Source organism: Gavialis gangeticus, unplaced genomic scaffold, assembly GCF_001723915.1.
Source record: "Gavialis gangeticus isolate Ggan-Ray unplaced genomic scaffold, GavGan_comp1, whole genome shotgun sequence".
Lineage (NCBI taxonomy): Eukaryota > Metazoa > Chordata > Crocodylia > Gavialidae > Gavialis > Gavialis gangeticus.
In genome coordinates this window covers 17,135,088-17,151,175 of record NW_017729025.1, presented here as the reverse complement: position 1 = coordinate 17,151,175, position 16,088 = coordinate 17,135,088, and the positions used below count along the sequence as shown (strand labels likewise).

Sequence of the window (16,088 nt, the reverse complement as noted above, 5' to 3'; positions counted from 1 at the left end):
TAAATGGTGGAGGCCTTTGGTCCAGGCTAAAAAGTTAGACCCTTTCTCTTGGGCAGCTGGATAAGAAATCCCTTTTAGTTTTCATGTTATCATCCAGGCTTATTTTGCCACGGAGGATGCGTCTACACAAGATGCTAAATGCGCAGTAGCCTAATACTACTGCACGGTAGCGTGTCACATCAGAAACAGTGCTAATATGCTACTGTACAGTAGTGTTAGGCCACTGTGCATTTAGCATCTTGTGGCTGGCTTCCTTTCACTCAGTACCCAGTATGGTCTAGCATTTTTCCTGACCCATTTATCCCTATTTGACCTTGTACCAGCATTTTTCTTTAACTTAGTTTTTCTCTTTCCTTAGTATGTACAACTGAATGTATTTATAAGGAATAATCATTACTGTAGTCCTGCTGCATGCACCAATGTAGGTCACTAAAATAGGTATTTAAAAGAGAGTGGGCTCATATCTGATCCCTGAGGAACACCCCAAGTAACTTTTTTCCATGCTTTCAGGATAACTTATTGTCTCCCTGTCAGCTCCTGCAGTTCTAGTATTAATCCCCATCTTCTCCACCTTACATGTCCTGTGAGACAGAGTACCAAATGCCTCAAGAGAGGTTCATTCCACTGTACTACCCTTATCTAAGACAGTTATCCTATCATAGAAAGATATTAGGTTAGTCTGACATGATTGAGTTAAAATAAAGTTCTCAGTTTAGCCTCTCAGAAATCTAGATCATGAGTTTTTTACTTTAAAAGCTGAATATTTTTGAGGTAGGTAGTTTAACTTATCAGAAAGCAGGTGCAGTCATTTCTACTGTCATTCAGGCTGTTTAACAATTTCCAAGGATGCCTCTTATTGTCATCCATTTCTGAATCTCCTGTATTTCTGTCACATTCCTTTCGAGACAAGGTGACCAGAACTGAAGGCAGTATTGCAAGTGAGGATGTAGCATTGATACTACAATATTTTTAATTTTATTAATATTGTAGCTTTATTTTAGGGAGTATTGCCATGACAAGTCTCATACAAGAGTCATACTTGCTATGACAAAAGTTCTTACTACATGTTTGCTATGGCACCCATCCGCTAGAATTGTTTGTCTTTTCTACTCTTGGCTCATCTAAATCTCTTGGTTTAGAGAAGACGCATTGAAATATGGCACATGATAGCCATACAAAATATTGAACTGTATCCATAAGGTCCTGTGTACTCAGACAATTGGATCTGGATTCTCTGACCCTGTGGTTGAAATTCTGTGCTAGCATCAACTTAAGAATTGGATTACTTATTGAACTGAATATGGAAATGAACGATACAATCCATACAGGAACCACTGCTGTTTAGGTTGATGTTGGATTTATCTTATGCTTTTACAACATGTGCTGTTTAATAAGCCTGTGAGAGTCGGGAGTGATCTGATTCGGCTTTGGATCTGGCTGCTTTGGATGGCAGTGATCTGATCCAGAGCTCTGGATCGGGTTTCTGCCTCGATCCGGCCAAAGCGGCTCCGAAGCTTCGGAGCCGCCTCAGAGATCCGTCCATAGGGTATAATGGGGGAATCAATTAAATATGAATAACTTTATTGTTTCTTGTCCAATTTGATTGAAACATGCAGGGATGGTAGCCTCTGCTGAGAGCATGAAACCTGCCAAGTTTCAAGAATATCGGTGTTGGGGTTTGGGAGGAACTGTACCCCAAATTCTTGAAAGCCAAACTCATGTCACGGCTATGTGTCACATCACAGAGGAGTGAAAACTGCAGGGGTGGTAGCTCTTACTGAGATCATAAAGCCTGCCAAGTTTCTAGGAGATCTGTGTAGGGTGTTGTGGGGGAACTGCCCCTCAAGCTGCTGACAGGCAAAACTTGAGACATGGGTCACCCTGCATGTGTTAAGGCGCAGCAGGGTGAAAGCTGCAGGGAAGGTAGCCCCTGCTGTGGCCACAACGCCTGCCAGCTTTCAAGGAGATTGGTGCAGGGGGGTTCTGGGGCCCTGCACCCCTAGCTGCACCAATCTCCTTGAAACTTGGAAGGCTTTGTGGCCTCAGTAAGAGCTACCACCCCTGCAGTTTTTAGCCCGCTATGTTGTAACACCTAGATGTGACATGAGTTTTGCTTTCAAGAATTTGGGGTGCTGTTCCCCCCCAACCCCTGCACCGATTGTCTTGAAACTTGGTAGGCTTCATCCTCTCAGAGTCTACCATCCCTGAAAATTTCATCCAAATCGGACAAAAAACAACAAAATTATAAATATTTTATTGTTTCCCCATTATACCCTATGGCCGGATCTCCGAGGCAGCTCCAAACCGCTTCGGGAAGCCAAACAAGGCCAGTGCTTGGATCCGGATGTGCTGCTTGGGACCCCGAAGCATCCGAAGCTTCTCTGGATCTGAAGCTGTCTGAAGCCTCGCACAGCCCTACTGTTCAAGATGTATTTTTTTGTATTAACAATGCTTATTTTGTAGATAATGTCAGAATGTGAACCTGTAGGTTTTGGTGGCCATGGGCAATTGGAAATTTTTGCATGGGAAGTGGTTTGGGATAAGCACAGCAGCCAATTGTTTTTGAGACGTCAACAGGCTTAAAAATGTCATCTAAGTTTCAGTGTTAATGCTCCATTAAGCAAAATGGCGGAGGTTATACTTCTGATATCTTGAAACATTGACTCTGAGAAGACTCAGGGGCTAAGTATAGACATTTTAAAAGTCTGAGCCTGAATTGCTTCAGTTTTGCAGGTTAGTCTAACCTGTGTAGATTGAACCAATTTGCAAGTGAATTGGTTTTGATTCCTGAAATGAAGCTACATGCCTGCTGCAGCTCAAGCTAGAAGCCAGGGGGTGCTAGAGCAGCCCTCCCTTCGCTGTAGCAGTGGCCAAAAGGTTGGATGGAAGCTGAGCTGAGTATGATTGGGGAGGGGTTTAAACCCCAACCCTGGCCTGCACAGTACACAGCCAGGGTGTGCCTGGAGGGGGAGGGGGGAAGCAGCACTTGCCAGGCTTGTCCCCGAGCAGTGGGGGGCATGGCCCGATACCAGCCCCTAGGGAGGAAGCATGAGACACAATGGGGGGTAAGGAGGGAGATTAAAACCCCTTCCTCCCCCTCCCACTGGCTCAGAGCCCAGCCAGGGTCTGCCTGGCTTTTCTTCCCTGCTTGCTGCGCAAGCCAAACACAGACCTGAGGTGAAGGGTAGGGAGGGAGAGGGATTAACCCCCACTCCCCTCTCCCACTGGCATGGGATCAGACCCCAGCTGGGATCTTGTGCCAGTGGGAGAGGGGAGGAGGAGGTTTAATCCCTCTCCCTTTCCCCCTTTGCCTCAGGCCAGCATCTGGCCATGCCCCCTACAACTGGAGGAGGGGGAAAAGCCTGGTAGACCCTGGTTGGGGTCCTGTGCTGGTGGGAGAGGGGGGGGTGGAATTAAATCCCCTTTCTTTGCTCACCCTGCTGGCCCTGGCCAGGGCATGGCCTTACCCCCTGCTCTCCACTGGAACAGGGAGCGGGGTGGAGAGGGCAGGAGATGTCATCCTCCTGCCTTACTTGGCCTTAGTGAGGCCACAGCTGGACTACTGCATCCAGTTTTGGGTCCCCCACTTCAGGAGGGACGTGGATAATCTTGAGAGAGTCCAGAGAGCCATCCGCATGCTCAAAGGTCAAGAGAGCAGGCTTTATGAGGAGAGGCTGAGGGTCATGGGACTCTTCAGCCCGGAGAAGAGAAGGCTCAGGAGGGACTTGGTGGCAGCCTATAAGTATATAAGAGGCGTGTACCAGCATCTGGGAGAACCGTTGTTCACCAGGGCTCCCTAAGGGATAAGAAGGTCTAATGGCCACAAACTCCTGGAAGGCTGATTTAGACTGGACTTAAGCAAATCTTCTTTACAGTGCAAGTGTCCAGGGTCTGGAACAGACTTCCCCCAGAGGTGGTGCAAGCACCTACTCTGGACTCCTTCAAAAGGTGTCTGGATGCTTATTTTGCTGGGATCATTTGACCCCTGCAGCCTTCCTGCCTATGGCAGGAGGGCTGGACTCGATGATCTCAGGAGGTCCCTTCCTGCCCCTAAAGGCTATGAATCTAAGTGTGGCAGCCCTCCCTCCCCTGCATACAGACTTGGGCTGGGGGTCTCCTGGGCCATGGAGGGGGTTAAAATCCCCCTCTGTCCCTTCCACTTGAGCTTGCTGGCCCATGCCCACTCCGCCGCCACTCCAGTGGAGGAAAAGTCTGGCAGAGGCTGCTCCACCTCTGCCAGGCAGACCAGGTTGCATCCCCAGCCTGGTTTCCCACCCCCTTTGTCAGCCAATCCTCACTGCTCTAGCTAGAGAGCAGAGGGGCAGGGCCAAGCCTCCTGTGCTTGAGCAGACAGTACCAGGGCTGCAAAGCATCCTGGGGTGCTGGGGAACTGATTTAACTTGAACCAGGAAGGCGTCTGGGCCAGAAGTTCCATAAACTGGTTTGACCTAAATCCATTAAGTCTGATACTGCATTCAACCAGGTTTATCTTAAACCAGTTTGGGCCATTTAGAAACTGGTTTATGCGCACTGAACTTCTGTTCTGTTGCAGGTTTAAAACAGTTTCTGATCACTTAAGCCAGTTAATGTATAACTTCTGTTCCTAGTCAGGAAGACATTTCCAAGATTTTATTTCAAGCAACAAGGTCTAGAAAGATACTTTACAAACAGTGAAAGCTCAGGGTCTTGAGCACAACCATGCAGCAAGTGATGAATCCTATAGTGACATGGCAATTATGTGGCAGTTGAATCAGAGAATGCACCGGGGGGGGGGGGGGTGGAAATTCAGTGCTCTTACTTGTCCTTTTTCTTAATACAAGAAGGGAGTATTCTGAAATTGAAAGTCAACAAATTTTACAATGGTTAGAAAGAAATGATTTTTATGCAGTGTTTCTTGATCTATGAAACTCACCCTAGACATAGAGTCCAGTAGCTTAGGGTATGGTCGTATGAACAAATTATTGTGAGTAAAGTCAAGGTTAAAGCTCCTCCACTGTAACTTACTGTATGGTAAATGAGAGGCAGTTGTTTCCACTTTCATTAAGGGGGAAGCTACCTTTTTATGCACCACAGTTAAGAACATGTACACAGCTAGTTGTAGAGCATCAGCTACTTGAAGGTAAGTTCATACCCTGATACACATCATTGGGGCTCATTTATGTGCTTTTATTCAGTCAAATTTTAAAATTGATTGCATGTTTTAATGAATCAGAACATTAGGGTTGGAAGCGACCCAGGAAGTCACATCTAGTCCAACTCTCTGCTCAAAGCAGGACCATCCCCAGCTCGATCATTCCAGCAAGGACTTTGTTTAGCCAGGCCTTAAAAATCTCCAAAGATGGAGATTCCATCCCCTCTCTATGGCTAGGGACAGAAGTTACACATAAACCAGTTTAAGTGATCAGAAACTATTTTAAATCTGTAACAGAACAGAAGATCAGTGCACATAAATCAGTTTCAAGATGGCTGAAACTGTTTTAAGATGAACCTGGTTGAATGTAGTATCAGACTTCACTGATTTGGGTCAAACCGGCTTATGAAACTTCTGTCCCAGACCCCTTCCAGGTTCAAGTTAAATCATAATCAGCCCTGGGCTGGGCTGGGTTGTCTACTCCAGCAAAGAAGTGTTGCCCCCACTCCTCTGCTCCCTAAATGGAGCAGTGAGAGTTGGCTGACAAAGTGGGGGGCAAGCCCAGGTGGGGAGGCAACCACGTCTGTGGGGGGGTGGGAAGGGGGGAATCCCACCCCCCCAAAGGCAAACCCTGGCTTGGGTCTGGGGCCAGGGAGGGGGTTAAATGCCTCTTCTCATGCTCAAACTTATGGCTGGCTGCGACTGTGGACTACAAATCCCAGAGGTACCTAGATGCAGGAAGAGGAAGTGATGAGCAACCCTGCAGAGTCCTGCTGATGTGATTGGGAACCAGAAATCCCAGAGACCTCAAGGGCAGCAGGAAGAAGAAGTGAACACATATCCCATGCTGGCTACATGCCAGAGAGCCTGCTCTAGCAGCCCCCGGCTACTGGTCTGAGCCACTGCAGGCATGTGGCTGCATTTCCTGAATCAAAGGTAGATGTCTGCTAACTTGTCTCTCAGTTTAATCTGTGCAGCTTAGACTAACCTGCAAAGACTGCACTGATTCAGCTTTGGGCTTTTTGAGTGTCTGTACTTAGCCTAGGCATCCTGTTCCAGTGCTTCACCACCCTGCTAGTAAGAAAGTTTTCCTGATATCCAACCTCAACTTCTCTTGCTGCAACTTGAGACCATTTACTCCTTGCTCTGTCTATTGTGAGAACATCCTCTAGTGCTTTAGGCAAGAGAGCAACAATTTTGAGTGGACGTAGAAATCTCATGTTTCAGGTCACAACACAGCTGTCTGAAGAGGGCTAGGAATAAATACAGCCTGTATAGTCAATACTCCGTTATATGGTGTCTGAAGAATTGGAACCCTGTCTCATCTGAAATGGAAGCTCTTTGCTAGTGGTAGGCACCAGGGTTTGAGAACTTCGGCCTAAACATGGTTGTGACCATTGGATTGGTCCTTTATGAAGTTTGCATTAGTTCCTCGCTTGTCTCGTTACGTGCCTATGAATGTCTTATTCCTGATCAAGATTTACACCCTTGATTCCAGAACAGAACACTCCAATCTAATGTTTTTCTCCCCAGTCTATGCACACATGGCTTTTTGTCTCAAACATCTGAAATATTTTCTTTGCTTTTTTTTAATGTCTTTGCTGTTCTGTAAGTAGAGAAATGAATAGGTGGACACATCTGATGCTGTTTCATTGTTTTAGGCTTCATAGAGCTTAGTCTGTATGACCAAGTGAGGCTCTTGGAGAGTTGTTGGATGGAAGTTTTAATGGTGGGTCTGATGTGGAGATCCATTGATCATCCCGGCAAACTAATTTTTGCACCAGACCTTGTTTTAGACAGGTAAGAAAAAACATATATATATTTATATACATGCATATATTTGATTTTTAAGCTTGCATTGCTTTTCAGCATATGGATGAAAATGAGTGGGTAGGCATTAGGGATGTTATTAATGTATCACTCTAAAATAAAGGAAATAAATGATGTTACCATGGTAATGTTTTGAGGTCCCTAATCTCTAAAATGGATCAAGAATTCCAAACATAAAGAATATTCTCAAGTGAATTAGAAACTTTTGAACTCTTTAGTTCTGGTCATATAAATAATCATGTTCTATTTACCAATATTGGCTTAAGTTTATTTTTGTCATTGTCCAGATCTATAGACCCCCAAATGTAAAGCATATAACTTAATGTTTTAAATTCAATACTGTGTGTGTTAGTTTTTGCCATTAAGTTGATTCTCCCAGAAAAACTAGACATCTGACCAAATCATATCACATAAGCCTTACTTATATTGTCCATCTGCATCCATAACCAAACATTAATTTCTGACTGTGTAGAGAAGGACAACTGAATTTTTTCCTATAGATTAATTTTCATTAGTTACAAGTGAAAATATTATTTTCAGGCATCTCCTTAGCAGAGCAAGCTAAATCTGTGAAATGTAGCATGACTGTTTTTCTGCAAGACATGATCAAAACTGGAGTCCTTTTTCCTCAAGGTGAAAAGTCAGTGTAGCGATCTACTGTCCAAGCTGGCTTTAAAATGTTTAAACTTGTTGACACATGAGTAAAAAGCAAAAATTCAGATCCATAAAAGCAAAGTGCTTATGTCAATTGTAAAGTGTTGTCGCATATGCTGCAAATAGTTAAAAGGCAAAATTGCTTCTATAGCAAAGGAAGCTAATTCAGCTTTCAGAAGTCTTAGCATATGAGTTGTTCAATGTAACAATAAGACATCGCTGAGAAAAAGCAATGTGTGTTGGGTTCTTGTAGGAAAATCCTTAGAGGACAGTTGAAATACAGAAGGCTAGTTAGGTACATTCCCTCATCTCTGTGAATGGGAGCAGATCCTGGGTTAACAGACATCAAGATTGTTCTATACATTTAGAAATGTTTACAAGATGTGTTTAGTTCCTGATCTGGTTTTTATTAAGATATTCTGACCCTGCAGCAACGCATCTTTTCACACACATGCTTTGTTGATCAAGTTCACTTCTCTCCAAGCTGGGCTAGCTTGTCCTTCTCCAGACCCCATCCTAAAATTTTCCTTTGCCATGAAGTCTTGGCAATAGTTAGCAGCCGGCGTGCTGAGATCTCTGGTCATTGTGCTGCCAAGTATTGCCCATAGTTTTCCTCTGGCTTTTTTTTTGTCTTTACTGACCTGTTGTTCCCTAGATATTAACTCTGAGAGGCAGGAATGATAATTTTATTCTGGGTTTGCATTAGCTAACACAATGGGGTTCTGCTACATGACTGAAGCTTTACTGCGGTAGCACTTGCAATTAATAACAATATAATTCAGTGGGGGTCAAGCTTTTTGGCAGGCATGCCACAAATTATCTCCAGTGTGCCATGCTGAGCCCTTTTGCTTACCCAATCTTCTGCTCTGCCTTCTGCTTCTTGCCCTGTGCTCTCTGTCTGTTCTGATGCTCTGATTTCTGTGTCCTGGCTTATCTGCCACTGTGCTGCCTCTCTCTTCTTGCATTTACCAGTGCTGCAAGGAGGCTGCCTGTGCCACTTGTGACACCCATGCTGGAGGTTGCCTCCCCCCGATTGTAATTAAGTTTTACCAAACAGAAAAGACTCTTCATAAGCAAATTCTCAAGCTAAAAGTGCTGCACGCCACATTCCTGGATTTTTGATTGCTGAAAGATCTGCTTTTGGCTGTGTCCGGTTGCTTTTGAGAAGTGACGTTTTCAGAACACAGATTTGAAAGTCTACTCTTTTCAGATAGTACACGCCAGCCACTTTCTAAGAACCAGACCATGATATGAGGGAATCTTTGGCATCTGCAAATCAAATGACGAGGTCATAGGAACTCAGAGATGATTCTAGCTGATTCGAGATCCTAGTATTCCCTGCACCACTTCCACTATCTAGTGCCTCAGACTAGCTGTCCAGCATGACAGTTAACTTGGTAGATAAAATATCTCACGAAATGGGACCATTTTAACACCTAGTTAAACCTGTTTTAAGCAAACACTTGAGGAACTAGCAAAAATCAGTTGCATAATAGAGGTGACCTATTACATATAATGCAACTTTTAAGTTGATTTCTCTCTGATCATATTCATTTGGAAATTCTCAAAGATTTTCTCTGTTTATGCCATCTTTCTCTGCTGTCTGGTTTTTAAATATCTCAGTTGTCTAAAATATATGTGACATAAATAAGAGTCTGACTTCATTAGAGTTGTACTGATTATCACTAGTCAAAGACTTTAGTTTGCTAAGTGTTGTTCTGAACTGCTTACAAAATGGCCTGAATGTAAATTCATATGTATCTTAGGATAAAATAATACTTTTGTGGGGGGGAGGGGGGGAAGCTGAATATTGCACATCATTTCCAGTAATATTTTAAATGTGTCTGTAGGGATGAGGGGAAATGCGTGGAAGGAATTTTGGAAATCTTTGATATGCTCCTGGCCACAACGTCGAGGTTTCGAGAGCTGAAATTACAGCACAAGGAATACCTGTGTGTCAAAGCTATGATCCTTCTCAATTCCAGTAAGTGCACATCTACCCTTTGAGATATGTCAAGTTGTGCTGATTATATAGGGTGGGGAAATAAACTTTTTCTAAAAATGGCAAAAATATTCCCAGATATAAAGATCCTTGAAATAGAGTGAAAGGAAAAGCGTTTTTGTTGCTAACACTTTTTTTAGTGACTTTTTGTTGGTTCTGGCAAATTCTAGGCCCCTGCTAGTCAGACTAAAATGGGCTTGAAAGTCCTTGTCCACGGGTATATAGACCACCAAAGGGCGAAGAGTATGCTCTTTTTGATGCTGGGGGAACAGCAAGGAACTTTGCCACTAACTCTGTATCCTGGTGCATTCACAGTGTAATAAGCCCCTTTGTCTTCCTAGATGCCAGTAAAGCAACTGATTGGACGGAGTGACTGTCCTGTGTTTTATTTTCATAATGCCGTAGTATCATAGTGCTTAGGGTCAGAAGGGACCTAAACAGATAATCAGGTCTGACCTCCTGCCCCAGGCAGAAACAGGGGCTGGGATCATATCACCCCAGCCTGCTCTTGAAGACCCCCAGGGTAGGAGAGAGTACCACCTCCCTTGGGAGCCCCTTCCAGAGCCTGGCAGCCCTAACAGTAAAGCAATGTCTCCTGATGTCCAGCCTGAACCTCCTCTCTAACAATTTGTGGCCATTTTCATTTCAGTTCATCAGCAGAAACATTTCAAAGCATTCTGCTGATCTGTCTGCCAGGTGCTCTTTGGGAATCGCATCTGCAGTGTGCAGTCTCTTACAAAGCATGAGCAAGTGTTGTTCTAGCCTTGTGAGTCACAGCCCACTGTAATTTCATTGCAGAGTAGGTCTTCTCGCCAGAAACCCCCATGCAACATCTACATAAACAAATCTGATATTATTTACATCAGCTGTTTTCAGTCCAAGTCCCAGCACAATTCAGAATCACGTCCAGCTGCTGTCTGTCTAGAAATAAGTGGCATACCAGGATTTTTACCGAAAACAGAGATTTGCCCTTCTTTAATAACGTGCTGCATTAATCTCTGTGACTTAAATCTGGTGCAGCAGATTGTCAAGATGGGTAAAGGACTGCCCAGACGTACAAAGGTCTCTTCATGTTCATAATGGAAAGCCAGGCTCATATTTGTCTGTGCATTCTCAGTGATGGATTTGTGATTCCTCTGAAGGGGACACAGCCAGGAAACTGGGTAGCCTTCTTGGACAGTCAGGAGGGCGGTGGGGAGACTGAATAGCAGTGGTGCCTCTTCAGGCAGGGTTATTTGCTTGTTTGGAGAAGTTAAGTTTAATTAAACCTCAATTTGTAAATCATCTCTGGTGTGGGGTTGTAATATGGTGACTGGGGGTAGGGAAAAAAGGCCACTTTAGAGATCTGCATATTTACACAAAAAATTAAAGATGATCCCTGTAAAGAGAATGTGGTCCTTACCCCTAAATCGGAGCTCTAATGTATGGGGTTTATAAATCACTGATGTATGTATACGTATCTACATCTTTGGTGCACTGCTAGGCTCTTTCATTGCACCTGCAGGCAAACCTAGGCTACGTCTATCGATCGCTTTGCAGTGTTTGTGTTGTGCTGATCTCTTGTGGGTGGTTGGTGGCTGTTAGCATGTGCCTGTTTTTTAAACACAGAAGCAATTAAACAGGGATTTTTTTAAAAAGTGTCTAATTGATTTAGGAGCCCACAGCAATAGTACTGTTAGTCATTGATTTCTGAAAGTGATGTATATACAGTGCTGGGAATTTTGGGAAGCCCTTCAGTATGTATTTATTATAATTTTGCTGGGATTCAAGCAGTGTATACTGAATTCAATGCTATGTACTTATTCTGAGGGTGGCATTAACATAAAATCTTGGGGTTTGTTCCCCTGCTGGAAATAAAAAGAGCCCTCAGCAAGAGATTCCAATATCTGACATGTCTCTCAAATTTCCAGTCTGAGTTGAGTTTTCCAGAATGTCTTGTAGTGTGTTTTCAGTCATTTCCATTGGTATAGTTATCTGGTGTCAGCAGAGAGAATATTTTTTAACACTGTGTGTCCATAATTAATGCTTCAGGGTTTCAATCCTTTTTTTTTCTGCATGCCCAGACATCCCGATTTAGTCATCTACCTGACAATTTCTTGGTTGTGTAAGGTCCCAAAAACGCAGAATGCCAACCTGTGTCTTACTGTTATGGAGACACAGCCCTACACACTTGGATGAATATCCGTACAATCATCTGGTCCAGCCCCAGGCTCAGGACAGGATCAACCTTGATGAAATAATCCCAGACAAGTGTCTGTCTAACCAGCTCTTAAAAACTTCCAAGGATGGAGATTCCCCACTATTATTAGGTAGCTGGACCACCCTCATAGTCAGAAAGCTCCTCCTAATTTCCATCCTAAATTTCCCTTGCTGTAATTTAAAGCCCACTGCTCCTTATCCTGTCCCCAGCAAGCACAGACTATTCTATCTCCATCCCTCAGTTTTCTCTTCTTCAAACTAAATAATCCAAGAGCCAAGGTCACTGACCTGAGGAAGGGCGTCTGATGTCTGAAAGCTTGTCTGACAGCTCTCCCGACTATACAGTTGTTCCTACACCAGATATCACAACAAAGCCTTGCCTTGACTCTTGACATTTCTTGGACCATCATGGCTACAATAATACCCCAACCTGACTAAATAATTCTAGTTCTGTCAGTTTTTCCTTATAAGTCATGTTTCTAAGACTTTGAATTAATTTTGTTGTTCTTTGCTGGAATTTTTCTAAACTGTCCACGTCTTGTTTTAAGCACAGGGCCCAAACCTAGACATGGTACTTTAGGTGAGGCTTCACAAGTACTGAATAGAATACAAGAATAATTTCCCTTGATTTGCAAGTAATATTTCTATTCTACAGTAGTATGCGACCTGAAACATGACCTTTTCTTTGCAACAAGAGTGTACTGTTGGCTACATAGTCGCACCAAGTGAATGTGTGCCGTAGTGTCCAGAGCCTCTACCTGTGCTCCTTCTGGACATGTTGCATCCTTAGCCATCCAGAAACTGAGCTGTCAAAACCCCACAACTAATGGGCACGGGTGTGTGGCCTGGTACTCACTTGGGATGCTGGTGGTCCGGGATCCCCCTCACCCAGTGGAAGTTTGGACCGGGGCCTCTTTTGCATCCTTTAACCACCATGTTAGAAAGAGCTGCTGTTCACACCCTTCTCCAGTGCTCCTTTGGAAGCTGAGCTGCTTACACAGTCTTTGGGGAAAAAATTGATGGCAGGGAACAAGCATCTGTCCAACTGTGGATAAAGGCTTATGATAGCTAGGGCTCTGTTCCTTCCAAGCCAGCACAATCCTCAGAGCCACACAACCTCTTACTTGCTCCCTTCTTCCTGGCCCCATATATCTCCTACATGCCTTCCCTCCCTGGCTGCCCAGGGGAAGAGCTTCAAAAGCAGTGCTAGAGACAAGGCTAAGTAGTGGTGAGGTGGTTAGAGTGCTGAGCTGAGAAGTTATCGGGATCTAGGTTCAAACCTGTTCTTGGATGAGTGGGACCCAGGGCATCCAGCTTCCCAGTTGAGTGGCCTTGCCACTCATCTGGTGGGGGGAAAACATAGGAGCATGTACTCACTTTGTAGCCAGAACAGATGATTGACCTGGGCATCTACATCGCCCTCCAGGTGCATAAGGCTATGTGGGCATTGTAGAATGCCAACTTCTGGGTAAGTGGTTTTTTGGGATGTATGTATGCAACGAATGCCACGTGAATGATCAAATCCAGACACCTGGGCATCCAGAAGAGAATAGACTGACCCTCTTAGTAAATCACTTACACTATTCCCCTGATAACATTCACAGCTCTGTCCCTCACTAAATATCTGTCTCTGTGCATTTGGCCTAGCTGTGCCCAATCGGTTGCTTGCCTGGTCTTTCTGTAAGTTCTGTATTTGTTTCAACATGTCACAATTTGGAGTTGGCTGGGACTCATCTAATAGTCAATAAATATCTGTTTCAGCAAAGCACCAAATACAGATGCATACGAGTTTCTGCTGGCTTCCTATTCCTGGGCCTGGCATATTTCAGAGGTGGGAAGCAACTTTTATATCCAGGACAGGTTAGAGTAATCAAGACATTGCTCTTACTCAAACCAGAGTAACCTCTTTAGCAGACCCAAACTAGGGCATGCAGAAGTGGTGTAATATTACTTGTGCCTCTTCGCACAGCTTAGGATAAGCTCAAGCCATCAAACCAAGAATCTGGCTCTGTGTCTTTGGCATATATTGCAAATATTAATGGTTTCAATTAGGGGATGCTCATTCAGTATGCAAACGCATGACAACTGGTCACAGAATAAAAAATCAGAAGTTAAATAGCATGTAGATATATATTGGAGCAGCAAAACATGGTTTTAGTGGGTTTGGAAATGTATTTTTCCAGGTTCTGTTGAACAGTTACTTCAGAAGACCATTGATGCTGCAATTGGAAGACATGACTGCCGGTGCTTTTCTGTCATCTTTGTTTAGGTATGTTTCCATTATCCGCAGAAGAGCCTGAAAGCAGCCAGAAGCTCCATCACTTACTTAATGTAGTAACCGATGCTTTGGTGTGGGTTATTGCCAAAACTGGGATCTCCTCACAGCAGCAAACAACTCGCCTTGCTAACTTATTGATGCTACTGTCTCATGTGAGGCATGCCAGGTAATGTTTAGCAAACTACATGGTACTTTCCAGTTGTAGCGTTTGTTGTTACAGCAGCAGCCCTTAATCTCAGTGCAAAAATGTTGGCACTTTCCCTTAACATTATTATAATATTTATAGATTCATAGATTGTGAGGGGCTGGAAGGGACCTTGCAGATCATCGGGTCCAGCCCCCCTGCTCTAGGCAGGAAGAAAACTGGGGTTTGGTGACCCCAGCGAGGTGACTGTCTAGTCTCCTTTTGATAACCTCCAGGGTAGGTGATTGCACCACCTCTGGAGGGAGTTTCTTCCACAGTGTGGACACCCTGACTGTGAAGGAGTTTTTCCTGGTATTAAGCCTGAAGCGGCCTTCCAGGAGTTTGTATTCATTGGTCCTGGTTGTCGCTGGGGTGCCCGGGGGAACAGTTGTTAATTTAATCCTACCAACTAAATTAATAGTATAATAGGCTGAAGTGTTTGCTGATACTTAGTAGGGCTTTGTGAAGCTTTGGTCCCTGATTTGATTTGGCAGAGATTTGACCCGATTCGGTGGCCGAATCGAATCCGAAGACCTTTTAATCTCTCTGAATCGAATTGGAACCCTCCGAATCAATTCAGAAAGATTCAGCTATTTGGACATAGACATAACTTTAAATGGTTTTTTTTACATACCTCTAGGTAGCAGGTGGCTTTCGAATGCTGTGATGCTGGGGGGCCTAGAGCGTCCCACAGGAGCACCGGGGCCCCCCAGTGCGCTCAGCAGCAGACCTGGGAGTGGACCAGAAGCACTTCTGGGACCACTGAGGGCCCCCCCTGGCTCAGTAACTGGTGCCTCCTGGGTCTGGGGGGGCACCCAGGGTCCCCCCACGGCCACTCGCCAAGCTGGGGTGGCACAGGGGTGTCACCCCATGCGCTCCCTAGTGGACCTGGAAGTGGACCAGAAGTACTTCCGGTCCACTTCTGGGTTCACCACCGAGCAAGTGGAGGGCCCCCCCATGCGCCCCAGCATCGCAGTGTTCATGAGCCACACCTGGTACCTCAAGGTATGTAGAAAAAACATTTAAAGCTGTGTTTGTCTGAATTGCTGATTCTCTGAACTTCAGATTCGGATTCAGCCGAATTGAATTGGGGACAGTGATCTGTATCAATGAATCGAATCACTGCCCCCGATTTGGGCCAAATCTGAATCGAATAGGGCCTGCTTCGCACACCCCTAATGCTTAGGGTATTGCATTGATACTAAAGTGTGTATCTTATATTCCATTATTTTAACTACATCCGATTTGTATTGCAACTCCTTTTAATTCCATTTACCACTCCACTCCTTTTTCCCCCCTTCTCTTTAAAAGAGCAATTGCGTATCTCCTTCAATGGGAAATCTCCACCAGTGCTGTTTGGGGGATCAACAGGTCCAGTGTACTTTGGTAGGGTGTCTGTCCCAGACTTAGTGTGGGTTTTCATGGAAAACTGTCAGTGGCTCTTCTCAAAATCAGATATTCTTTCACCAAGCCATTTAAAAACCATCGTTCCCATGAGTGAAATGCTCTACTCCATGCTGGTTTGCTGGTTGCTACTATAACTCCTTGAATTGTTCAGGACTTTTGCTTAGAATATAAACTTTCTTCTTGAAGTTAAGGTGTCCATTAGGGTGTAGTGGAGTGATTCTCAGCCAAGGTGCCATGGCACCCTAGGGTGGCTTGAGATCCTTTCAAGAGTGCCGCAGGGTGCCATGAATATTAAGCATTCAAACATGATTCACAAGATACATCCAGGGATTTCAAATAGGAATCCGGTGTTAAAAGCATTCTGACCTGCTTTGCAACAGAAGAATTGCTCTAGTGTTTCTTA

At 44.5% G+C, this 16,088-nt stretch overlaps 1 protein-coding gene across 2 annotated transcripts in view; it reads left to right on the top strand.

Annotated features, from left to right (window-relative positions):
* Positions 1–16,088, top strand: part of ESR2 (estrogen receptor 2) — a 79,349-nt gene that overhangs the window by 60,100 nt on the left and 3,161 nt on the right. For both annotated transcript variants that reach the window (XM_019518447.1, XM_019518446.1), the window contains exons 7-9: positions 6,793–6,931; positions 9,466–9,599; positions 14,086–14,260. In XM_019518447.1, coding sequence (XP_019373992.1) covers positions 6,793–6,931; positions 9,466–9,599; positions 14,086–14,260 — 448 coding nt within the window. The remainder of the gene's footprint in view (positions 1–6,792; positions 6,932–9,465; positions 9,600–14,085; positions 14,261–16,088) is intronic.